At 51.2% G+C, this 24,810-nt stretch overlaps 1 protein-coding gene across 3 annotated transcripts; it reads right to left on the minus strand.

Annotated features, from left to right (window-relative positions):
- Positions 1-2,081: 2,081 nt before the first annotated feature.
- PLEKHO1 (pleckstrin homology domain containing O1) lies at positions 2,082-21,641 on the minus strand. Of its 3 annotated transcripts, XM_040618702.1 has the most exons (7): positions 21,194-21,640; positions 20,205-20,351; positions 7,705-7,845; positions 6,139-6,243; positions 3,857-3,958; positions 2,555-3,324; positions 2,082-2,314 (listed from the first exon to the last, which is right to left on the minus strand). In XM_040618702.1, the coding sequence occupies exons 1-6, from the start codon at positions 21,221-21,223 to the stop codon at positions 2,557-2,559; spliced, it is 1,293 nt and encodes a 430-aa protein (XP_040474636.1). In that variant the 5' UTR covers positions 21,224-21,640; the 3' UTR covers positions 2,082-2,314; positions 2,555-2,556. The 3 variants fall into 3 exon arrangements, with proteins under 3 accessions (XP_040474636.1, XP_040474637.1, XP_040474635.1); XM_040618703.1 differs by lacking the exon at positions 2,082-2,314 and having other exon boundaries at positions 2,351-3,324; positions 20,205-20,342; positions 21,194-21,641; XM_040618701.1 differs by lacking the exon at positions 2,082-2,314 and having other exon boundaries at positions 2,351-3,324.
- Between the last annotated feature and the right edge of the window lie 3,169 nt (positions 21,642-24,810).

A 24,810-nucleotide genomic window follows, 5' to 3' on the forward strand; every position in this document is an offset into this window, starting at 1 on the left:
GCAGGATGAGAACCGCAGTTCATCTTAGGTTGGAAGTAGTTTCTTCCTGACTTCCTAAGTCAGCTCCATCATTTCCTCTGGATCTTGCTCTAGTTACAAATAAAAAGGCCTCCACAGGTCAGTCTGGAGAGCAGAAACGGTCCCGTATTTCTGCCCAGCTCTGGCAAGTGCGCAGCGCATCCCTTTTCTCAGGGCAGCAGAGACCTAAAGGTGGCAACGCTGTGTCCAGACATCCGGGTCTCATCGGATGTGATTCAGCTCTGTAATCTTGGGGAGGCGGCAGTGAAACAAAGATGCCCTTGGCTACCTGTCCAACAAAAAGTCACCTGTTTTGGGTGACTGCTCAGGGTTTCATCCCTGCCTCTAGCACTGTTTTGACCCTGTTAATCAGCCAATTTTTATATTGCCTTGTTGCTTCAGAAAGACCGGAGAGTGTTTAACGACCCCTGTGCAGTCAGGATCAGGTGTGTTTTCGTGCTTACGTTTTGACATAAGTCCAGTAAGCCTGTCACAACACACATCCATCCCAACCGAGTGCAATTCAAACCTCCAGGTTTTTAGACTAGCTTTCTTATTTTGAAAACAGGGCTAATTTTAATGCTGAATGTCACATCTGGAAAATATTTGCATATTTTTCTTGTTCTCTCAATCAAAAAGCTGAATGGGAAGGGTTTTATCACAGTGACTCACATGCATTCTTTTAAAATTTCTTTTAGGGATTATGTTTTTTCCTCTGATGCATCCAAACAGATCCTCCAAGTGATAGAAAAGGTAAGGAAAAACCTGAAAAGAACAAAGATGCTGGAAGGGTGACATGCGTACCCCTGGATGGTTGTAACATGCAGCTCTGTGACAGGAGCTTAGGCGTGCGAGCGATGCCTTTTCAAAACTGTCTTTGAAGAGTGGGCAAAAAGCCGTGCTGGAGTCAGGAACAAGGAAAAGATCGTTGCAAGGGCCAGATCTGAAGTTTGCAAATAAAATCTTCAGGAACCTAATGCCAACAGTAATAATTCTTCCAGTAATTCTAACAGGAAAGTGGGAGTAGGACTAATTAAAAAAAAACATAAATGCTTTCTTTGCAGTGCTGGCAACTATACATTAGCAACATGAGCCTGAATAGTAAAGCTGACCAGACAGAAGTGGAAGTAACCATTCTCCTTTCCAAGGGAGGTCAATCATTAAAAGAAAATAGACAACACCAACTGCGACCAGCAAATAACTCTGTTGGTTTTAATATTTTCATGGATCATTTGCAATGTAGGAAAGGGAATTAGGTTTCCTTTTTTTTAAAAAAGTAACAGTTGGATGTTACCACATCGGTGTACTTTAAGCCCTGTGAGACATCTTAACACCCTCCTTTCTTGTCTTTCTGCTTAAAGGCGTGAAAACTGAGCCACCTATTTAGCAAAGTGCTTGGCAGCACCAAGAGGAGGGTATTTGAGCTCTCTTACAGGCTCAGCTTTCGTTTCAGTAGGCCTGATTCTGATCTTAGGGGGGCAGCGAGGACTATCTGTTGCAGTCCAACTGGCAGAAACCGAGACTGCATGCATGAGAGAACAGAATCAAACCTACCAAAATGGCTCTTGGTTTCCAGCTGCCGCCTGTACACAACCCTGATTTTTCCATTTTCCCTTCAGCTCAAAGAAAAGGAAAACACAAAAAAAGGAAATGAAAATGGAAAAGCCAGAAAACAACCCCTCCAAACAACCCACGTGGGCTGTCTGTTAGATTCAAGGCTTTGATCCTCTATTTGCACAGAAAGGAAGACATATAGCTGCTAACTCCCATTGCACAGGGCCAAGGGGGTTCTGTAAAGCATCAACGGACAGACAGGATTAGTTTGAACACAGATTGCATACCTGTTGCCCTCTCTCTGGAGGGCTGTATATGTACCACAAGAATAACAGCTGCCGACCCCAGGAGTTCACAAAAGGGACCTGTGCCAGGACAGAACCCCGCTAGCTGCAGTCCAGCGAGTGCCTCTGACGACTCGCCTAAAACTTGAGGTCAGCCTGAACATCCAAGCGTCTTCGAGACAGTTCCTGGATAATGGGGACTTCCAAGGATTGGCTGGGACGGACAACTTTATTTAGCATTTATTTCCAAGAGGACGGTGAGGGAACAAGACGAGACTCTTGGTCAAGGAGCTGTAACTCAGGATACAGCTCAGACGTTAGAGCAGCAAAGCCAGGGCTTATTACAGCGCAAGAGCATCTGTCCCCATTGTTATGCACGTGCTGCTCCAGGCATGCAGGGCCATTTTCTAGGAACTGGTGCTTTCTTCCGTCCTCCAAGCATGACAGAAGTTGGGGGCCTGCGGTGCAAAGGGTGCTCTTTAAAAAAGGAGGTATAAACTGTAACTGAATTTATTGGAACACAGGGTTTTTTCATCAGGGGATGTGATGGAGGAAAGGAAGGGTTCAAGCTTTGAGAAGCAAATTTGGGTAAGAACAGGCACCTTTTCACTCTTTTGAACACTGTAAATAATAATAATTAAAAAAAAAAGACCAAATGGCCGCCCTCCCTGTCCCTCCCTCCCGATCCCAAGGCTTGCCTTCACATCATGCTCTTCCTGTACTGAGACTGTGAGCTCTGTTTGGGTTTTGAGTCCGATTGCTGCAGTTCAAACTGTTTGTACAGGTCCCTCAACTCTTTGATCTCCTGCAGCACCCTCTTGGCTTGGCTCCAGGTGGAGGAAGCCTCCCCCAGCAACCTCTCAGATTCCTGCAGGATCCTTTCAGAGTCCGACTTGGAAGATGAGGAGGAGGAAGAGGTGGTGGTGGTGGTGGTGCTGGTGGTGGAATCCTTAGTCTTTCTCTTGCCTTCTCCGTAGCCCTTCACCTCTGTCAGCAGTTCCTGAGTTTTTTCCAGTTTCAGTGCAACCAGTTCTTGTATCCGGGACAGCTGCTCTGGTTCTGCTGAGGCAAAATGAGCCTCCAGCCCCCTCCTCAGCACCGCCCGGTGCGTGGAAGAGTCCCGTCGAGACAGAATTTCTTCCATGGAGGCACATTTATTCTTTTCTGAGTGCGAGAGCTTTTTGGGGACCTGTGGTGTGTACATGGTCCCTTTGTCAAAGGAGTCATTGCGCTGCCCGGCTCTGTCCCATGAGGTCACCTCCCGTCTTGGGAGGCTCCCTGTCCGGCCTTTCTCTGATGACTTGACGTTCTCTGAATCTGACCGGCGCCGTCCAGCAGTAAGATGTGCCACTGACTTATCCAGATCCACCCGGAAACTCTCTTCACAGGTGCTGTGATCTTCTGGAGAGGCGTCTTCCTCCTGGATCAGGTCGAGTGTCAGCATGCCATCAGAGGTTGAGGTAGATGCCTGAAGAAACAAAGAAGAGCTGTGTTGCCACAGAGAAAGGCATGGCTGCATGCTACTTCTGAGTGGCTCTTACACCAAAGATACGCATCACCTGTGCCGGGATGCAGAAGTGGGCCAGGAATACTAGCAAGTGTGACCTAGTGACAGAGCCCTAGCTATGCTGGGTCTGTGGCTCTAGGTGAGATGTGGATGAGCTGAGCAGCTGTGGACCAGCTGTCTGTGCTAATCCATGATGGAGCTCCCCAGCTGGATAGCTATTCTCCATCAGGAGCCTGAAGGAGCATTTCGTTTTCAGCATCAGGAAAATGGGTGTGAGTGATGGCAAGCAACCACTTTGCAAAAGGGTTTGCACAACGCAATGGTCTACAAGAACAGAGGACTAGATCTGATGACTCAGGACAGCCCTGGGTCTTAATGACAATTTTCTGTTCAGGTCAGAGCTCAAACATCAAGTCTTCTTGCATTTACTTATAAAAGAAATAGTTACAAGGGAATTTTACCTAAACAGGTGCCTGGAATTTGCTATACGTACCACAGCCATCAAATGTCCCCGTGTTGGAGGGCGTCGGGAATGCTGTATTTTTGCTCTGTCACGCGTTGGGTGGGCAAGGTAGCTGTCCTCTTCGACAGTAACCTACAGTGGTGACAAGGGCCAGTGAACACCTGGGAGCATAGGACGTATGAGCCATTCCTAGTTTCCGTAGCTGTGATCAGCCAGATGCACTGTGGCAGATCATTTGTCCCTCCAGGATTCCCTTTATCTTGTGACCCGGCCGTATGCTGAGGGTGAACTTCTCCCACATACCCCTGGGCTGGGATCCTTTGCTAAAGGCTGTCAGGCAGCAGCTTGGGCTGCGAACGGTGAACCCTGAACTCAAACACAGAGTTTGCAGTTCTGTAGTGCAAATGTTTGCTGAACAGGAGGTGAGCTGTGCTCACCACCTGAACCAGACCTAGCGCTGAGCTGGAACGAGGAAGGTGATGCATTCCCCACGTGCTACCTTGCTGGACTGCTGCGGCTGCGAGCGGGGCCAGGGTTGCTGTCCAGGAGCACAGTCTGGCTACCTGGGGTGCCTGGATGGCTACAGCCTGTAACGCCCTCCCTAGGGAGTGTGCCCAGGCACACACAGACCGATAGCTTTTTTAAACCTGCCTGCACCATGTCGACAACATGCTGGTCCCGAGGGCCATCACTGGTCCTGGGCGTGCTGGTGGGAGTCACTGATCTACATGCTTACAGGAGATCTGCGGGGAGCGGGCTGTGGGAATCCAGCGTTCGAGGAGTCCGAGAGCGTTTCCCTGGTCTCTCCCCTCTGTGCCTTGATGGGATCCAATCTACTTAGGTCATTCCTGACAATTATCTGTTGAATCTGTTTGTCAAGATTGCAGTGGCAGACTCTCCTTGAAGCAATCCATACTATTGTTTGCTATGCTGCTTTCTGCTCTAAAGCTTTTCCTATGGTCTGACCTTCGTTTTCTTTCACTACAGGGTTTTTGTGCTGCCATCCAGGAGAACAAACAGCATCACAGCAGTGGGCCGCCTGTATTGCGGTAAGTTGAATGTGGATGAGATAGATCTGAGACAGATCTAAGCCGAAGAATAGTTGTCATGAAGCATTAATGTGAGGCAGCGTTGAAACGCTCGTTCAAATCGCAGCCCTGGTAGCGAAGGGCACAGCCTGCTCAAGGTGATTATCATTCACACTGGAATGAACTATGTGGGAACGCTTGTTCTGATCTAAACCTGGCCTCTGTCGGCTCAGCTGCGCTTGTGAGTGTACACTTTGTCTCTGGGAGGAGGCTGAATTGATGTTGCTTTGTTCTTTTTTTCTACTAGAAGCTGCTTTGCATAATTGTGGTAGTTACTTTGGGAGTTTCATGCAGCAATAACGCTGCCGCTTTGGAAGCGGTAGGAGCTATGCTAGTTACGCTTGGTATGGACGCATTCTCAAGTAGGCAGGGCTGTACTGTTGCAGGGTCCTATTGCTGTCCCACAGCGCACACCAAAGCCTCATCTCTCTGGTTGTCCCTTCTTTTTTCACTAAATGGAGGACCTGACTTGTCTTGACAGAAATATATGTGCCACACAGTGCTGAGAAGGCAAAATTAAACGTTCCTGGTTTGACCCTTGGACAGTAGGAAAGGATCTGCAAAGTTTAAATGCCCAGTTCGTGCCCTTCCTTCAACCGCAGCGGTGGAAATGGGCCCGTCTCTTGGAGGTGGTGACTGAGAGGGGAGGGGTGGGTGGGATGAAGATGGACTGAGGGGGGCTGACAGATGGTGCCATGCTATTAGAGTGCTCTGAAGATAGCCTGGGACTATATTGGTTTACAGTTAATACCTTAATTCAGTTGCACTACTTAAAGCTCCTTTGCAAACATGAGCACACTCAGGAGCAGCGGACAGGAGGCAAGTCTCTCCAAAGCCCTGGGAAACCATTCCTTAGTCCCACCATCCCTGTGCGAGGCAAGGCTGGGCTCTGAGGTGAAGGCATCTGACTGGGGCTGGGCTGCGCCAGGCAGGGAGCAGAGCCTTGGACCCTTGCTCTTGCTTTGCAATCAGTGCTGTGTGTTTAGCCTGAGGCTGGGAGGATCAAACTACCCCAGACCAGACCAGACCAGACCAGCCCACTCTCTAGGTGCCGGCGGCTGTGTTTGAGTGCAGCCCGCGAAAACGCAACGGCTCTGCGCTACTTTTAGGTAGGAAATGGAGAGGGTAGGAGGGGCTGCTGCTGTCGCCGGCAGTCTAAAATCTTCACCCAAGATTAAAGTTGAGACCACAGAGCCTGGGTCCAGCCCTCAGAGTCCTGCTCACCTCATCTAAGATGCGGTTTTTAGCACGTGTAATTGCAGAGTTGAGGGCATTAATCCAGGACTCCTTCTCTTCTGGACTTACAGCCAGGAAGATCAGATTTGGTGCCTACAAAAGAGGGAATTCAGGTCAGTGCCAGTGACTAAACTCATACAGAGATGCTTTCACACTGTCCCTGCCCACAGAGAAGCTACATGGCTGTTACAGCTGGCTCGCCTTAGTGGGAAAATGCAAAGCAGACCTGATCCTCCAGTCCTGCAAAACGGTGCTGGTCTGCCACACACTGCACCTGGCCTCTCTGCTTCTTGGCAGCCCTTTGCAAAGCAGACCGTGATTCCTCACAGTACCCAGCTTTCCAAACCAAAAGCTGTGTACCATATTTACTTCCCTGGTGGCTGCAGTTCCTCCTTCCCCCTCTTTGCCTTCCCACACACTATCCTAGATTTTGCCCTCATCAAACGATGACGCAGCCTTTCTGTGCATCTGCTGCTCACATGCGATTTATCTGTTGCCACCTCAGACTTTTGAAAGAGTCTGTTAGACAAGCAGCTAAGTAGGTACCTGCAGAAGGAGCCGGATTTTCTGTGCTTTGATATGTCAGATGCACAGTGAGGGCAGAGCAGTCCTGAAAATACGGCAGTTACAGGGGATCCAAGATCCTTAGTGTTTTTTTAAGTTAGATACTCAGTCAAAATGAGTTTTAGCCTCCACAACATTTTGTTCGCTTGCTCAGGGCGCTTGGGGACAGTGTAGCCGCTTTCCATTTTCCCTTTCTCTTCCCTTTTTTTGTTTCATATGTTATGCAATCCTTATCAAAGTGTGGGGTGGGCAGGCCTGGTCTACTGAAACAAGTCAGAATGAATAGTGTAAATCCAGCTCACGTGTGTGGCTGGGGGTGGGTGCGTGCCAGAGACAGCTTGTCTTTAGAGGCTGGCTCTCTTTTTGCAGCGGCAACTGAGACCTCCTGGGCAGTCCTGCCCCTAGGTAGCAATGACCCCATTCTGGCACTTCTTAGCTTTCATCTGGTCAGAAAGTACTCCTGGGACAAATTCCTGTGCAGCTCTTTTGATGCTGTGCAAATCTGGACAGCAGACCCAAGGACCATCAGCATCCCTCCCTTCCCTGCCTCCCCCTGTGAATAAATGAGTGCAGTCAGCTAAAGCACAGCTGCCAGGAGTGGTGGCAGTAAAAATGCTTTGTCCTTGCTCCTGGCAAATGTTCTGATGCCTTCCTTTCCCAAAGTCATAATACTCTCAGGTAAACGGATCCAGAGCTAAGTGCTTGGTCGCATGTCCTTAGTACGCCAGAGACCTGAGTCCTCCCCCAGCAGAAACACCCCTCCTGGCTCCATCTCTCACTGTCACTATCAGTCCTGACACGGTAAATGGGTGTTTGTATATTTGAAACCACGAGGCTCAATCTGGAGCCTGCACAACTCAGCCTACCCGGTTTCACCCCCCGTTGCTGCCTCAAGCCCTCGGGCCTGCGGTCGGTAGCGGAGGCAGCCTGGTCTCCACCAAGAGCTGATGGCTGTCACGGGCTGACTGCGCGCTTGCGAGCAGAGCATACCGTGTTTCCAGGCTGTCTGGAGTGGGCGAGGGTAAATTTGCTGTGGTTCTTTTTGCTTCTGCTTTTGGACTTCCTGAGCTCTTCACATTTCTCATAGTCACTCAGGTCAAACATTTCCTGTATGTTTTTTTCATCTTTTACCTGCAAAACAAAAACAAAATTACAGCCTTGCAGATGTCAGCGAGGTAGTAATGGGGCTGCTGCTGCTCCAAGCCAGCAGGGTGCCTGGCTGGAGCTGCTGTCTGCACGGGGGGGTTGAGTGTGCAGGATATGTGCTGGAGCCTCTGGTGTGTTACGTGGTCGCTGAAACATTGTGTGAGAATATTCCAGCATCAGACACACAAATGCAGTAATGGCACTGGTAGCTGGGGAGTGCTACACTTGCTTTTGGGTAGGAGAAGCAGAGATTTTCAACACGATAGTTCTGACTCGAATCTCTTCTGGAATGAGGGGGATGTGTTTAGAAGGATAACTTGAAAATCACGGTCTCCTAGGTTAATTCCTGCTTTGCTATGGTTTCCTTTGGGACTTAACTGCCTCTCCTACCCCCAAAGTTACTGGGGCTAGTACATGCAAGTGTGATCAGACACAGTGTTTATGCTTGTGGACCCTCAAAATGAACAGGATTTACTCCAGCAGCAAGGAGAGGACCTTGCCTGCTAGGAGGAGGTTCACGCGGAGGTGGAGATGCTGGGAGGAGGTGGACTTTCATCTGCTGATTAAAGGGGGCAAGCATATTAGTGCTTGTTGCTTTTCTGGAGACAGCATAACAAAAGTTTGAGGGATAAAGATTAGCACTTCCTATTTTTAACCTAGTGGTATTACTGAAGCCTGTGCTGACAGCTGATTTGGGGGGTGGCTGCAGCACATCCAGTCCCAGATTACTGACACGATGCGTGTGCTGCTCTCCCCCGCTGCTGAGCCTCGTCCCTTGGGAAGGGGCTGTGGGCAGAATTCACCCAGGCACGGGGGGCTGCCCAGCTCATGGGTCCTGTTCTGGCACCTGCTTGCCAGGCTTCCACTGCTGGGTGGCTGGCCAGGCCTCCGGAGACCACCAGCAACCAGGGGATTCATGGAAGGTTTCAAGAAGGAAGAGAGCACCAGGGCTTAGCGTTCGCTGACAGAAACACTTCGTGGTTGTCCTTTAGAGAATCATCGAGTGACCTCTTTGCAGCTTTTACAAGATCTCACTTTCTCTAGGTCTATTCCCCAACACTTTCTGTATTAGCCGCGGTGTGACAGGCACGCAGCTACAGATAAATAGTGCAGAGGCTTAAATTAAAGGTGGGACCTGTACAGGGTCGCGAGGGCTGTGGCTGAGCTGGGGAGGAAGCCAAGGTTCTTGGTGCTGTCCCATGACAGACAGAGCCCTGACCTGAAGGTACCGTCACTCGGGGGACTCGGAGCGAAGAAGAGAACGCGCAGCCTGTCTTCTGCCTGGCCCCCTTTAGTTTTCATGGTCTTCCTTTTCTCTGCTCTCATTAATGCACTGTCCTCGCCCCCTGCTCCTGCGGCAGGGCCGCTCTGCTCTTCCCATGGTAAACAGGAGGAATGCTGGTAACTGGGGTGGGAGAGAACTTGGGTTTGCGTGTCCACTGAGGGCAGAACAGTGGCAGGCACAAATCCGTGTCAATCTGCTTGATCCTGCTCCAGCCAGGGTCATTAGGGGCTGGGAACTGCAGTGTTGAGTAACTCAGGTGCCAGAAAGGCAGACGGTGATGAGGTCTTAGCTCTTGGATTTCTTGAAAGGACTCCACCCCGTTTAGTAGGTTTCCTCGCTAGTTTTGGGAAGCACTGAAGGAATTCCCCCTGATGTTTTCAATAGAATTTCAACAAAGAGGCTGATTGAAACGCTGTAACCAGCTTTCTAACCAGAGACACAGATAAACTGACCATCTGGCCTTGCATAATGACTGCAGTTCCTCCTCTGTCCTTTTTCCTTCTATGCCCTGAGTTTGTCTTCAAGAACTAGGAGGCGGTCACCATGCACAGCTCCTCTGGAAGCCCCAGAAGCTATTGCTGATTTCTGCTTGTAACAACAGCTACTGTGTATGGGCTGTTACGAACAGATACGGAAATGTCTCTCACAGATAATGTCTATCTATATATCCTCCCCATGCATTTCTAATCAGCTTTTATCTCTTCCCAGCACCATCCTACAATCCACCTCTTTCCAAGAATCTTGGCTGAATTCAGCCCTGTTCACTTGCAGCAGGAAAAGCCAATCCCCTCCGAGCCCCCAGCTGTGGCCCAGTGGCTGAGGCAGGACTCCTTACTCCAGATGTTTGCTCATGTAGGTCACTGGGACTTCCCCAGCCCTTCCCTCCTTTCTCAGACAGCAGAGCCTGCGCTGTGAACTCCCAGGAGCTGGGACTCAAATATCTTGCTTCTAGGAATCTCTACAGGAGGCTGCAGGCGGGACGGGTGGAGTTGGTTCAGATGAACACCCTGCAAGGTGTACATAGTCCTTTGGAAGGCTCGGGCTGCCAAGTGCCAGGGCTCTAACACAGCGCTTGTCTACAAAAGACACTCAGAAGAGACCCTGCTGTGCAGGTGGTACATCACTTTCACCAAAGTGCTGTACCCATGTGTAGACCAGTTATAAAATGCTTAAAGGCTGAGAAAAAGCTACATTTTTTTACTTTAAAAGGGTGATGCTGGGGTCCCATTTCTAAGTTTCGGACAAAGTGGGCAGGTTCAGCCCCCCACAGGTATTTTGGGGGGGGTGGGTGCATGCTGTGAAGGCTGTGGGCTAGAGTGAGCCAGGTGCCTAAGGGTATGTCTGCCCTTCAGCCAGAGCCGCAGCACAGGGAGGCGAGGCAGGTTTGTGCTCACTTTGAATTGATTCCCTCTTGTACATAGCCTTGGTAGTATAATGAGGCCATAAAGTGAAGGGGGCTGTAATTTAGTCATTTGAACGTGGCTTTGTTCTGCCTTCGTGGTGGGAAGAGGTCTCAGCATCAGCCTGAAACGGGCTCCGCTGCGGTGATGCAGCGGCAGATTCCATGGGGCATGGGAAGGACGGCAGTCTTGTCTTGCAAGGGGCAGTGCCAACTGATTTCCCCCCTCTCTCCCGCGCTGAGACATACAGGCTGAGAAGTAAGCAGCAGAGCAAAATAACAGAGCATTCAGTGTGCAAACAGTGAAACTAGAGAGAAGGAAGGTGAAAGGCAAACTTCAAAAGTACCAGCCAGCTCTTTTGTCCTTTGTGGGAGGCCACTGAGGCCGGAAAGAGGGAGGTGGTGGGCATGAATTACAGAACAGAGCAACCTCAGAGGCAGGAGAGGATGAGTGCAGAGGATAAGGACAGTCATGAGCCCATCCTCTGTAAAAAATAAACAGGCAACCCCTACAGACCCACAAAACTGCTGGAACCGCATCGTCAGTGAAGCCTAAATCCTGGTCACCTATGTCGGTAGGGGGTGGGTGACAAACCTGCAGGGTGTCTCTACTCATCTCACGTTTTCAGTGAGATTGGAGCCACGCAAATAAAACCTTTCCGGTTTCACCAGCAAAGAATTTGGCAACGCATAGGTCTTTGGATAACGTTTTGGAGACCTTTGGGAGGAAGTAGCCTCAGTGTCAGTTCTTAGTAGGAGGGAATGAAGTGTGATTTCTCAGTCACCTGGTGTGATTTGTAAGGGGAATGGCACAGGCAGCACAGCAGCATTGATCTTCATTTATGCCAGGGTGACCTACCGCAGCTTGTCATGCACCCAGGGTGCTCTGTGGCTGAGGCGCTGATCCTCGTGATGGAGATTTACTATGACCATTATGTTTGCTCGTTTGTTTTCTTCTTCTTTGCTGGATATAGATTGAACACAGATTTTTGAAAGTGAGCGGTGATTTTTAGTCTCAGGTGCCAAACCTGAAACTCTTTAAGACAGCTTTGAATTGTAGGAAAGGCTGAGCATCTCCTCTCAGTAGTCTTCAGTCTGGTTCCCCATGCCCAGACAGTTGGTCCCTTGCTCTCTAACTTGCAGGGAAGGCGGCTTCAACAGGCTCTCCAGGGCCTGACGGTTCCTCTTTTCCACAGCTTCTTTTAGGGAGCCAAGAAAAAGCTTCCCTGTCTGGAGCAGCATTTTCTCTCCTGTCCACTGCACGGGTTTGCACACCTGCCTGTGAAGCAGCTGGGGCTCTGCAGATGTGGGTATTTTTTGGATCCTGCTGCTTTCACCAGCTTTTCTTAAGGTCTCCCACACTGTAGTTTGAAGCTGAGAGGAATCAGGGACCGCTTGGCTTAAAGTGCTAGGAAGAGAGAGGCCTGGATGGTTGATTTTGGCGAAATCATTCCTAGCTGGGAGGTGGCCAGCAGGTCTTTCCTTCCTCACAGCTGCTGATTGCCTGGCATGCAGCGAGCCGATGGATCTCAGAGCCTCATGGGCTTGTAGGTCCTGCACTCCTTGCCCTGCGGGGAAGCTCTGGATTGAAAGGATTAAGGTAAATAAATCCCAGCAATTGCTGCCATGGCCGTCTGCTGGCTTTGCTATCCGTACTGTACCTGCTCTAGGCAGACTAAACAATTTCTTGTCCTGGGGTTCAACCTGGCTCCTCCCCATGCTCCGTGCATGCCTTCCGCACTTGGCCAGTAGGCCAGGCGAGGGAAGGGAAACTGAGGCACGGAGAAGGAACCTGAAGTGTCCCCCATCACCTAAAACAAAGGTGGGTTCCTAAAGCGGGGCACATTAGACCCTGGGGCCATTAGACCACACAGTCCCTGCACCCCCAGCAGCAGCTGCCGCTGCTCAGGGTGTAGCTACGCAGCAGCCAGCCACGCAGCCACCAGCTAATCTGGGCCTGCAGTCAGTGGCGAGATGTGCTGAGGCTGACATTGCTGGCGCATTGCTAAAGTTCAAGGAGGGGAGCTGCATTCCTCACACGCCTCACCCCCACAGCTGCTGCCCCAGCAGGGTCAGCCCGGAGGGATGCCAGCCACCACGGCACTCCCTGTGCCTGTGGGACGGGGCAGTCCTGTGGACACGTAGGGGGTCAGAACATCAGCCGTGCTACCCAAGGTACCATCTCACAAAGGTTTGTAGGGCTTCTGTCCAGCCTTGCAGCTAATCACACTCCCAAAGGTCTGTTTTCTCCTGCATGAATACTCCTTCACAGCGTTCTGGCAGCAGAAGGATCCCTAACGTGATTTAAATTCTCTACCCCTTGGGTGTCTTGCTGACGGAGAGTTAAAACTTCCTCCCTCATCAAGCTGTCACCTGCAACAGCTCTGAACCTGCTTGATTCAGATCGGGGCTGTGTTTTGGGGCCAAGGCAGGAGCGAAGGGGAAGGGCAGTCCCTCGGTCCCCAGGCAGAGTTCTGTGGTTTTCCTTAGGTTTGCTTGGTGGCGATTTGCCTGAGCAGTTCCCCTGCTGAGATGTGACATGCTCAAAGCAAATGCAGAAGGTACAGGAAATCACAAGACACCAAGTGTAAAGTATCCACGAGACGTTCAAGAGGTCGTAACGTGGCTCAGGGCGTATGCAACAAAAAACTTACAGATTCTCAGCAAAGCTGAATATCCAAACACGGGCAGTCTTGGGGACAGCATCAGCCAGCGTGTTCCCCTCTCAAGCTGAGCTCAAAGTTTCACTTCCTCAAGTCCTACCATCCAGCAAGGAACAGAAGTTTCTGCAGAGCTTAGCTCAGACCAGGCTGTGGCTGAGAGAGGAGCCCACGCATGTGTGCAGCACCGGCTCTGGCAGTGCCAGGGAGCAGCACTGGTCGGGGGACTGGCAGGTGATGGGGGAGACCTGAGCGTAAGGGCCTGGCCTGTCACTGGCTCCTTGTTCTCAGTGCCCTGGCTGCACAAGGGAAGTAGCTGAATGGTTCTGGCTCTGTAAGGGAACTAGAAGAAATACAGGGAGCGTTGGGAGGGTTTCAGGTGTTACAGTAAGAGAGGCCTGCAAAACGCTGTGAAAGGAGGGTGAAATGGCCCACGTTCAGGGGGACACTGCAGACACTCCACTTTCTCCTTCTTTAGTACAAAGTGCATGTGCGGAGCGGAGACAGGGATAGAGATAGTGTGTTTGTGCAGTCACTGGCATGGCAGGACTCTGGTTTCAGCCAGAGCCTCTGGACCTGGGTAGGATAGGAGTGGCAGCGGTCCAAGAGACTGCCTTCCATCTGCACACCAGCATCCCAAGTGGGAGCTGCACCATGAACTCGGTAGCTCAAGGACACAAGTGTCACCTTCCAGGCCTTTTCACATCCCGATCACTGCCCTGAGCTAGTGAGGGGCTGGTGGCAGAGAGCTGCTGTCTACTCCAGTCCCTTGCTGGGAAGAGTCATCAGCCAGGGCTACCAGAAACACACATCCCTCGGAATCGACAGGCTCCTGAAGAGAACCAGCAATGTCACAGCCCAGCGCGGCCCTGGAATCCCAAGGTTGTGCTGCCTCAGCTCACAAGCTGCCTCTGTTGCAGTGAGAGGGCGTCAGGCTGTGTTTTTTCTACCTTGGTGTTCTTCAGCCCTTTCTCTGATTGTGCAAGACGGTGCCACTGGGACATAAACAACCCCTGAAACTTTTCACCTTCCTCTCCAAAGTGTAGAACAGAGCTTGGCCAAACAGGAGAAGGAAGGTGGAAGGGAAAAGGATGGCTTAAAAGAGCAAGAGCAGGAGAGGTATGCAAGGGACTGCAGGTGCCAGCCAGGCAGTCACAGACTGTTCCTGTGTAGCTGAAAGCCAAGGGTTTGAACACCTAGTGCAACCACCGCCCGTAACCACATCTGTAATCGCACAGCTCTGATCAACACCTTGTGCACGCCGAACGTGCCGGACACCAACGTATTTTCCTCACCTACCAACCGCAGATGTAACACGGAGCTGGAAAACACAACCACCCTGTACACAGAGTTGTTCACCACGTGCTAAATGTGTGCCACGAAGCATCGTCAGTACCAAGCGTGTGAGCAGCACGTGTGTGGAAACACGGCGAGTGCTTTGCAGGTTCCGTCCCATGCGTGAACCATGTATGTGAACTCCAGACACTACCTCGAATGTGACCACAGACGCGCGCACATGCACCCCTCCCAGGCAGAGAGCGAGCTGTGCGGCGTGTGATGGTGCTGTAACAAATGAGGAGCGAGAACAGACTACTTTTCAAGTGCTCTTGTGCTAATTGTGGCGATGCTTTTGGTAGCAAACAAGAAAAGGCTTAAGAAAGCCCCAAGAAGCGTTTCCTCATTAACATCTCGTCATCGCAGAGTCCGTTCATGCTGTCTGGACAGCCCTGGGCTTCCTGATAGGAAGTGGTAGGAGCCCAGCTGTGTCTGCGTTAGTCTGACTGCTATTCCCAAGTGCAAAGCAATGACAAAGCTGGGCTAGAAACAAGAGAACAATTACCAGAAATTTGCAGGAGGCGGGGGGGAGGGAACCAGTGTGGAGGAGAGCAAGGGGAAAGAATGCAGAAATGATACTGAGAAGGTGTTCTTTCGCTTAGCAGGAGCTTAGCTCACTTCAGCACATCGTCTTCTGTGTTTCTGCCTTGGACGCTTTTTTTGGCTGATGACCAAATGCTAAATAATGAAGGTTTTTTTGCATAAGTTCACCGAGTTCGGCTTGCAGCAGGGGTACAGATCTCTGCAGGCTCAGGGCCCCGGGCTGAAGGAGGTCTGTAAGCCTCAGCTACCATTTTGGTGCATGGTTCGAAGAGCAAAAGCTTCTAGGTGTTAGACCAAGTTCTAACCTGGTCTTTTGGAAGACCAAAGCTTCCAAAGGTTGATGCCCTGATAAAAGCACATAACTCAGAAGCCCTGTTTGCGTTTTCCAGGTGTATCAACTGATCTGATAAAATACATTTCCTCTCCTTACAGACTTGGTTTCTGCCAGGGAGGAAGCCCTGGCTTCCATCAGACATCCACATCTCCTCCTAACAAAAATAAACACATCAGGGCTAGTCTGTAACCTGCAAGCCCAGCTCTAGGTAGGCAACTGAACAAGTGCACAGACTCCCAGCAGGAATCAGTGTGGATATTGATGGGATTTTGGTAGTCTGACTCTGCCTGGGGGAGTTAGCCTTTTGGAAAGCTATCTATTCAGCCTTTCCAGATGTCAGACCGCCGCTCAGCTCTGAGCAGTTTCACTGCTCCACGTTGTCTTTGTGCAACATCATTACCTGCCCTGAGCTGACATCTTTCCCAAGGGATCTCACAGTGACAGACAATTCCCCCTTCCTAGGCACCTTGTGCCTTAGGGAGATGAGTATTATTAGCCCTGCTTTCCAGATGGAGAAATTCAGGCAAAAGTAAATAAATGTCTGGTTTGAATTCATTTAGTGAGTGCGTGGCAGAGCTGAGGATAGTCCTGGTGATTAACCCCTTTTGCTGCGGTGCTGTGAGCTGACGGGGAGAGGCCAGGAGCCCGGCTTTACCTGCTAACCAACCTGCCTTCTGTCCTAGAGCAGCTGCTGAGCTTAAGAGAAGCTGACAAGAAACACCAAGGTTAATCTGAGAGTTAAATCGTAAGCTCCATCCACCAGATCCACGTTGCTCCAATAGCTTTGATAGAGCAAAACTAATTTATAGCAGAGGAGGACGCTGATCTTTTAGAGAAACAGACAGTTGAGTTTCCTCTCCCGTCACTGCAGGAATCAGGCTGAGATTGAATCTGTCTAGTGGCCGTTTCCACTAGAGTTTTCTGCTCACATCTCCTCAGGGTCTCCACTAGTTAATTCTCTCTCTGGCTGCATCCAGCGCCTGCCCCAGCAGCCACACCGGCAGTGGCGGGGGTGCAGAAGTGGAGAGGTTTTTCTCCTCTCCACTTGTGAAGAGCCTCTCACACAACTCATCAGCACAACCCAGCAGTGGCTCCATTTTCTCCACTGGGCATAATCTGGTGTGTGAAAAAACAAAAGAGGGCTCCATCCTGTTGTGCTTGACAAATCCCAATTTATTAAGCTATTTGCGGGAGCTGTGGGCACCTGCTGCCAGGAAAGCGAGATGGAGAGGGAGCCTCGTGCTCCGGGAGCAGAGCTCGGAAATGCATTAAGTGTCCTGTGGACAGGAGGGAGTGCTGGCTACAGGGCTCCCCGCGGCAGATCTTAGACCTGGCTGGTATGGGAAGGCTTTGCTAAGGAGTAGAGGTCCAGTCAGTACCACCACCCTGCACTGTGTGTTGGAAGACCCGTCCGTCTTTGGACAGAAAGTCTTGGGAACGCGCAGTGACAGGCAGTCCCCCCACGCGCGTGCCCTGCGTCCGCACAGGTGCACACAAGTGCGCTCCCCCAGACAGGCAGCGCAGTGTGCCACGCACCAGGGGGGCTGCAGCCACCTCGTGTACTGAGATACCCGGAGATACCGGACCCAGTGACACAGGCGTATTCTTCAGTCCTACAGGCACACAGAGTCACTTCAGTGCACACGCAGCCAGCCAGATGTTACCTCTGTAACCACATTTCTACACAACCACAGATTCTTCCATATAAAGACAGGCAGTCACTGCTGTGTGTTATTTATGGTCTTTCACACGCCGAGTATTCATACACGTAGAGCCACAGCGCTGCTTCAGTTGCACACGCATTAGCAGTTTTTTTCCCCTGTCAAGAAATACACGCATGCTCCCTGAAACAAACACAAGTGCTCCTTGTTCAGAACTAGCGCCCGCGTGGCCCCCAGCCAGCCTCGTCCCCCTTGGACACAGATATCTAAGCAGTAGCTACCCAGACGTATTGGGAGAGAGGGACAGACAGACATCTTTTTCCTGCACATCTTCACTGGTGTTGATTCCTGTATTACAAATTATTAATTTCCTGCTCCTTAGCCAAGTAGAGCCTTTTGCTGTTGGTTTATTCTCCAGGTTTCGAACAGTTGGGATAGCAGAGAGAGACATAACCACCCACCCGGCAGCGCTGGGGGTCCGGGACATCCCAGTGGCACTGCAGCCAGTGGCAGTCCAGCTGGTGGCTTCAGGGTGGCCAGGATTTTGGAAAACACTCTTGTTTTCCCAGGCAAGATCCAGAGAACCCATCAAAGGGAGGGTTCACACCCTGCTGAAGGGAGTGTATTGTGCCACACAGCGTGGCTTTGCTGTCCCAGAGAGCTGCTGCGCAGGTCTGGGCTGCAGACGGAGGGTCTGGGAGGATCCCCCAAGTGGGGCAGCTCCTCCAGCCCTGGAGGAGTTTGCCAGCGTGGAGCCCAGCCGTGGGGGATGCGGGCACCCCAGTGTACCTGCAGCCAGTACTCCCAGAGGTTGCTCAGGGTTTACGGGCACTGAATAGCAGCTCTCTGGAAGTGCCCTCTCCCTAGCGGATCTGCTCTGAGGAGGTCCTCGCTCCGGCAGAAAGCATCTGGTGGGCTCGGGTGGTCAGTGCAGCCTGGGTGGCAGCCAGACCTCCCGTCCTGCGGAGACACGGGGGGACAGTCCCGGCCGCCTGACTCTGCCTTTGCTTCGGCAGGGCCAGGTTTCTCCCTCTACCCACTGAAAGGTGGCTTGGTGAGAGGGACCCCAAAAAGTTCCTGTCTCTGAGTGCCCCCAAAGCCTCCCTGCTAACTCAGCTCTGAATTTCAGTGTTACTCAGGCCCATCGGTGATACTGCGCCTTCACACCTGCTCAAAGGACCATAGAGCATCCTGCTGACACATCTGCCCAGCCTGCAGTGAATTTGCCATTCCAGAGCTGCCTAGTCCAGCCTATTCCCAATCCTTTCCCAGCAGGGACCATTCCCAATCCCTTCCCAGCAGTTCCAACTCTGTTGACACAGTTGATACAGTCTGATCCGAGCAGGCAGCTCCCCTGTCATTTGAACTTGGTCATGGTTCCTCCTTCTTCCAGATCCTGGCTCAAGAAGTACAAGCTCCAGTTTGATCCCTGTGAACTGGGTTTAAGCATATGTTTCTGCTCAAGCACATGTTTCAGTGCTGCCTCGAACTGGGGCCCCAGCACAGGAGAGCTATTGACCCAGTCCGGTAGAACATGAGGCAGCAGGTAAAATCCTTCCAGCCATGTAATCTGTCTGTCTGGCAGTTTCTAAACTCTGATCTGTGGCCCCAGAGGTATGTGAGCTGCTTGTAAGAGTCATGCAAGACAAGCAGGCCCGCTGTTGAGAAATACGCACCATACAGTCTGCCTTACTACTGGAAAATTTGGAAGAACCATAAATGAAAGGAGATTTGTACCCCTTGCTGTGTCCCTCTCACATCCAGCTTTCCATGTAACTTTTCCCATCCATAAATGCATCTATAAATTCATCCTAGGTTTGGTGTCTAATTACCGCTGGTGTTGTCTACGGTCTCTAATCTTCCTCTTACTATGGCTTTTCACCTGAGCCTTTCTAAGGCACGGAGCCCCAGCCTGCAGGCAACATTTACTCCCTGCCTGTGTCTCTCTCCAGTTCTGGAGCAGCCGAGGGATCAATGGGAGTGAGCTGGGAAATGCCAACACACAGCTAAGCACGACCTGGCCTTTCGGTCCACTTTTAGGCTATTTCCATGCTCTAATAACCCTTGATCCATCTGCACTTCGCCATGCCCCGTGATTCAGTTAGCTTCTAAATCAAATTATGCTTGGTACTCTGGATGATATTACCTCTCCAGATCCTAGACTGATACAGCAGGGCCAGGTAGCCACGCGTCTGAGCTACAGACTGCCCTGCCATGCCCATCGGGGACTAACTTCCACTTACGGGAGGAAACCCACCGAGACCCAGCCCCAGATCTGTGATTTTTACCCCAAACGCCCTATCCTAACACCAGCCTGACTCGAACAAGCCTCTGTGCCTCTTGTTGTGGGCACAACTCTCGCTAGTGCTAACGATGAGTTTTTAAAGGGTAATCGGAGGGAGGAGTGCTGTTGCCTGGGGAGTTCTTCCTGATGAATTTATCAAGAGAAAAATTAAAGGGGGAGGCTGTGCGAGGACAGCCGGATCGCAGCCTGCCAGAGCCTGCAACACTCAGCCCGATAGTCACATCCAATTAAGTCGAATGTAAATACTACATTAAACCCCAAACCTCAGCCGACACTGAGCGGAGATGAGGGAGGAGGAGAGGGGATACCTTTCTCAACAAGGTGTTGAATCCCTGGTTAAATTTCCCCGTTGTGCTCTTGCAGGTTTCAGGGGGAAGAAAAATAGAAGAGATAGGGGACGCATAAATGGCTCAATTCCAGTTGGGAGACCAGAGTTATTTCCAAATAGAGCGGTGCAGCAGCTGGGAACAAGACCACTGTCGAACTTAATGACAGAGGACAGGCACAGAAGGAAGCTGGCATTGCCGTTTCACCGCGGCGGAAAGAAGGATGAGGGTTTTAACTCTCGCTAAGTGAATCCTTTCATGTGTCCAGTGCAGGGAAAATGTCTCCCAGCCCGAGCTGTCTGGGAGAGTCGCTGTCGGAGCTGACACACCAGCCCAGGGCAGGTTTCTCCAGGAGAAGAGAAGCCCCCGAGAAACCTCCTGAACCCAGGCTGGCAATGGAGGGGCGCTGGGGAAAGGCTGGGGCTGCTCCGAGTGTGCTTTTCATATGCAAAGGGGAGGAAGGGGGGATGGGAAAGGAAAATGAAACTGATCCTACCTCCTTCTCCGAGATGTAAAGCTGATCTCCCTTCAAAACCACATAACGGTTTTTCCAGATTTCCCTAAAAATGCCTTTCCCGCAAAATTTCCGCACCCAGCCGACCTTCTCTGGCTGCACAGATTGCTGGTTTCCATCCTGTTGCCCCTAACACAAAGAGAGAGGGAAGAAAATGGGGGAAAACGGTATTATTCTTGGTTTTACACTCCTCTTCTCCCCCCCTCCCTCTTTGCCCAACTTTCGCCTCCCCCTCTCTCCGGCCCCTCTCTCCACCGAAGCCGGGACCGAGGTACTTTGCCTGATTCACTCTACATAGATTTTTCTGCTGCAGACATGAAGCAACAACAATAATGCCGAGAGGACGATGCAAAAATCGCAGGCAGGGATTCACTCCATGCATTATATAAGAAAGGCTTTATGTTATATTCGCCTCATGTGATGTGCATTTGCCCATGCAAAGAGGAAGAGGAGGGTGCTGGAGAGAATTTAAACTAGCTGATTTTTTTTTTTTTTTAGTGAAAATTGCATTTCTGAGCCTTTTATGAACAATTAATCCTAGAGGTAAAATCTATGTATGGGTTTGCATTTGAGATTTCTTCACAGACAGTGATAAGATCTCAGCACAGCAGACACACACATACGGCACAGAGCAGACACAGCGCCAGATAGATGGTGTCTCCGTATTTTATCGTTTCCTTGTGCTCAAAAATGAAAACTGCCTGCCTACATTGCTCTGCACTAAACGGCACATAGTATCTCCTGGTGAATTCAAGAGGAAGGAGAGGTGCTGGGCAGTTGGAGAGAAGGGTGCTGGGTTTGGTTTTGTTTTGATCTGGTTGGGGTTGGGTGGGTATTTTTTTCAAGGCAAGGGTGGGGGTAGCAGAGGCAAAGCAAACAACTGGAAATCAAGAGACAACCCCCCCCTCCCCAAAACATCCGGGAGCCTCCCTCACCCCACCGTGCCCCAGAGAAGAACCGATTTGACTCACCCTTTTTGCCGAATTATTTTTTTTCATCATTCCTTGGTGTGCTGTGCCGGAGGGAGATGGGGAGGGGGGGGGGGGAATCAGAGAGGGGCTGCCGGCGGCCTCCTCCTGGGGAGAGTGTGGCTGGGAAATACACAGGGTACCTCCTCTTACTCCCTCTCAGTCTTCACCCTTTGTAGATTACAGAAGCTCTCTAGTTACATTAAGACCAGCCCGCCTCTGTAATACATCCTTAGCCACACAGACACAGCATCCCCCCCCACCAACCGGCACCACCACCACCATCACTGAGCTCTTGTGGGCTTGCACTGGGCTGGCCTGGGCTCCCGAGCTCCATCTATAGCCGTGCGCGTATGACGTCTGGAGTTCACAATAAAGGGCGAATCGCAGCCCACGAGGGTTTTTCTTCTTTGTTTCTGACTCACTGCTGATGTGAGTGGCTGGATGTGTGTGCGGCTGGATGGGAGTGTGGGGAGGCTGGGGTCAGCGGGGGGGACGGGAGCAGACAGCACGTTGTCAGATGTCCCCGTGTCCTCCCCTGTGTCCAAGCCACATTCTTGGCCGTGTCACAGGTCACCGCAAAACTTCCTGGGAGATGGAAAAGCGGCCAGGTGGCACCGGGAAGGGTTTCTGCCAAGAAAGTGGCCGAGTGTTTAGAAGTGTAAACAAAAGCGCCCTGCAGAGAGGAACGGAGGGATTCCCTGGGGAGGGGGACAGGGGAGAAGGGACCGCTTCCCAGCACAGGGGGGGGCTGATGGCAGGGACTTAACACTGCAAAAAGACTGTCAGATTCAGAGCATGGCTTCCCAAAAGTAAGGAGGGGCTTGGCTTCTTATAAAATAACCTGTTTTCTGCTTATTTGGTCTCCGTCCTGTGTCCCCTGTGAGTCCAGAACTATCTGAGCACAGGACGAGGCCATCAACTGCGTTTATAGATTAAAGAGACGTGGAAAAAAGAGAAAAAAACAGAGAAAGGAGGAAATCATTCTGTTCAGAACCAGATAGATAGTTAAAAGGGATTGATCAGTCATTGATCAATTGATCAGTTGCTTGCTTTACAGTGAAAATCTTCCATCCAATCCTTAGTCTGGCACCCACCCACCCTACCGATTGTAGACTGTATTTTAATCCAAGCACTTCAGAATTAATGCATAGAGAATACTGATGGTGTACTTGTACTAACATCTTTTAAAGCATTACATGCTGGAAAGAGAAGCAGTGGTTGAGTGCTTGGCTTAGAGACTTATTTTCAGAGCTTTTGTGAGGAAGGGGCTGGCGGGTTTGCATCCTTTTTCCGAGTGCTGGCACTTCTGTAGTGCTTTCCCATCCGTGTTTGAGCTGTGGGCTGTACCGAAAGCCTGGACACTGCAACAAGTTACAGTCCAAGCCAAATCCCCCCTCTACGATGCGCAGAACAGGGGTTGCTTTTTCCTTTGGTGCCTGTGCAGCGGGAGTTGCCATTATTGTGCCTCAGTTTCCCCTTTTAGACCATGAGAATAATCAGGTGGTTTGGGATATTTTTTTTTACAATTATCGTGTGAAGTTAAGAAGTGGCTAAATGCTTTAGTATTGCTTCCTTTATTCTCTTTGTTAAATTCAGCAGTGTCAGGTGCTAGTCTGTTCTGCTTGAGAGGCTCTGGGTTTGGGGGGGGGGGGGGGGCACCCCGGCGGAGTGGGGAAGAGCCACAGCGATGGCATGTGTCCACGAGGGCTGCGGAGGCCCAGCAGCGACACCTGCCCCACGTGGCTGGGTTGCGGCACGTGGGCAGAGTTGGAGAAGCAGGTGAGGTGGGATGGTGGAGGGACAAAGATGAGTCATGCTCCCCCCAGCAAAAGTTGCCAGTCTAAAACCCCCGGTGCAGTTTGCAGGGTCTCCTTACTGGATGCCGGACTGTGCCAATTGATTTAATAACATTTTGCCTCCCAACCGGAGTTGTTATTCTTCACGTCCTGTTTTCAGTGGCCAGGTCCTATGGAGCACCCCAGAGGTGGCTGCAGGCCAATGCCAGATGGCACGATGCTGGTAGCAGCGGGAGAGCTTTGTCATGCCCTTTGAATCAAGACTCGCGCTGCTCAGGGTCCACTCTCTTCCCAAATGGTCTCCTTGCGGCACCGTCAGGATGGCCCTGTTGCGGTTACACACCGTTTTCACCAGTCGAACTCTGATACTCCGAGTATAGTTTGTCTTGGGCTGGTGTTTGGGGTTTTATCAAGGGATTTCTGTGCCAAAAGACTTACCGTTAGGTGCCTCGTGGGGGTTTTAAAAGTGGATGGAGAAGATGCCTCGCTGAAATCCCATTTAAGCGTCTATATGCTTCCCGCAGCCGTATGCCAAGTCACTTGTGTAATATTCCCCGTTGTCACACACAAATTTTTAAACCAATATACTGCATCCGAAAGTTTGCCGTGGACAGGTTTCGCCTGCCACATAAGCTGCCTTTACTAAAGCAGCCGACTGCCATCGTCACGACACAGTGTGTAGCCGCAGCATCATCTGACGATGTAAAACTTTGTTTTCATCCAGCGGCGTCTGGGTGGCGGAGCATGGTCTGGGTGCTGGCAGCACGCAGAGGAGACGCCGCCGTCAGAGGAACAGCTGCCTGAGTGGCCATCGGGCGGGAGGCTGGTTTCTTCTGATCCTGAAAAACATTTTTTTGGTGGTTCCCAATAAACAGCTCTTCCCACTTCCCCATCAGCAGGTAATCAGTTTATCTGGGCAGTGTAAAAGCAGCTTTGAAAAAAAATAATACAAAAAGCATTCGACATCATAAATCTGTGTGGCACTTCGAAGCCTGTTCTGGTCCAGGGGGAGCGTACAGAGCTCCTTGCTGGAAGGGGGCACCCCTTTCTCACATAAACCATAAAGACAAGGAAATGCAGCGGCCAAGCAGCACTGGGGGTGGCCCAGGAGGGTCTTGGGCCACTTGAGAGCCCTCTGGGTGATGGCCTGGATTTCCACGGGCACTGCTGGCCCTTTGCACTGCTCATCCAGCAGAGCTGGGCTCGTGCCGTGCAAATAAACACCCCTGGTCACCTCTTGGTGCCGGGGAAGCCACCCGGTAGCCGGTAGCCGCACCAGATAAAGCACCTGCACACACATTCCAGGGAAGAGGAATTTAACTCCTGCTGAAATATTTGGGCTGTTTTGGAGAATACAAGGGGTGTAGCTGGTTGAACAAGCCCACAGGCAGTAGTACGACAGTGACTCACATTTATAAAGGATGTGACCAATGATTCAGATCTGGAAACATCAACAATTTCTATGGAAGGAAGGGAGATAGGAGGGAGTCCAGCTCCAATTTCCGTACTTGAAACAGGCAGTCACGCTCCCGGCGGTGGGACTGACCCCCGGACATGGGCTGGATTTCCTGGGCTGGGGAAGGTGGCTGGGAGGGATGGGGGTGGTTGTGGCCTTCCTGAGCCACAGTTGCACCAGCGTGGCATGTGAAGCTGTACGGCTGTGCGGTTCCGCCACCCTGTCCCCATCCCTGTCCCCATCCCAGCTGCGGCGAGCCCCGGTTGTGTGATTTGCATTCATGGTTACCACAGTAAATATGGCCTCGTGCCCACAGATGCAAATGGCCCCCAATGAAATCAGCGCATCTCACATACCGGAATAGC

This window comes from Falco naumanni, chromosome 20, assembly GCF_017639655.2.
Source record: "Falco naumanni isolate bFalNau1 chromosome 20, bFalNau1.pat, whole genome shotgun sequence".
Classification (NCBI taxonomy): Eukaryota; Metazoa; Chordata; class Aves; order Falconiformes; family Falconidae; genus Falco; species Falco naumanni.

Bases quoted from the DNA above. Each gene is read 5' to 3' on its own strand.
- PLEKHO1 (XM_040618702.1), bottom strand. From the start codon at position 21,223: ATGATGAAAAAAAATAATTCGGCAAAAAGG. The intron at 20,352-21,193 runs GTGAGTCAAATC...TCTTTGTGTTAG, and splicing joins AAAATAATTCGGCAAAAAGG to GGGCAACAGGATGGAAACCA. The intron at 3,959-6,138 runs GTGAGCAGGACT...TCACCACTGTAG, and splicing joins AAAACCGCATCTTAGATGAG to GTTACTGTCGAAGAGGACAG.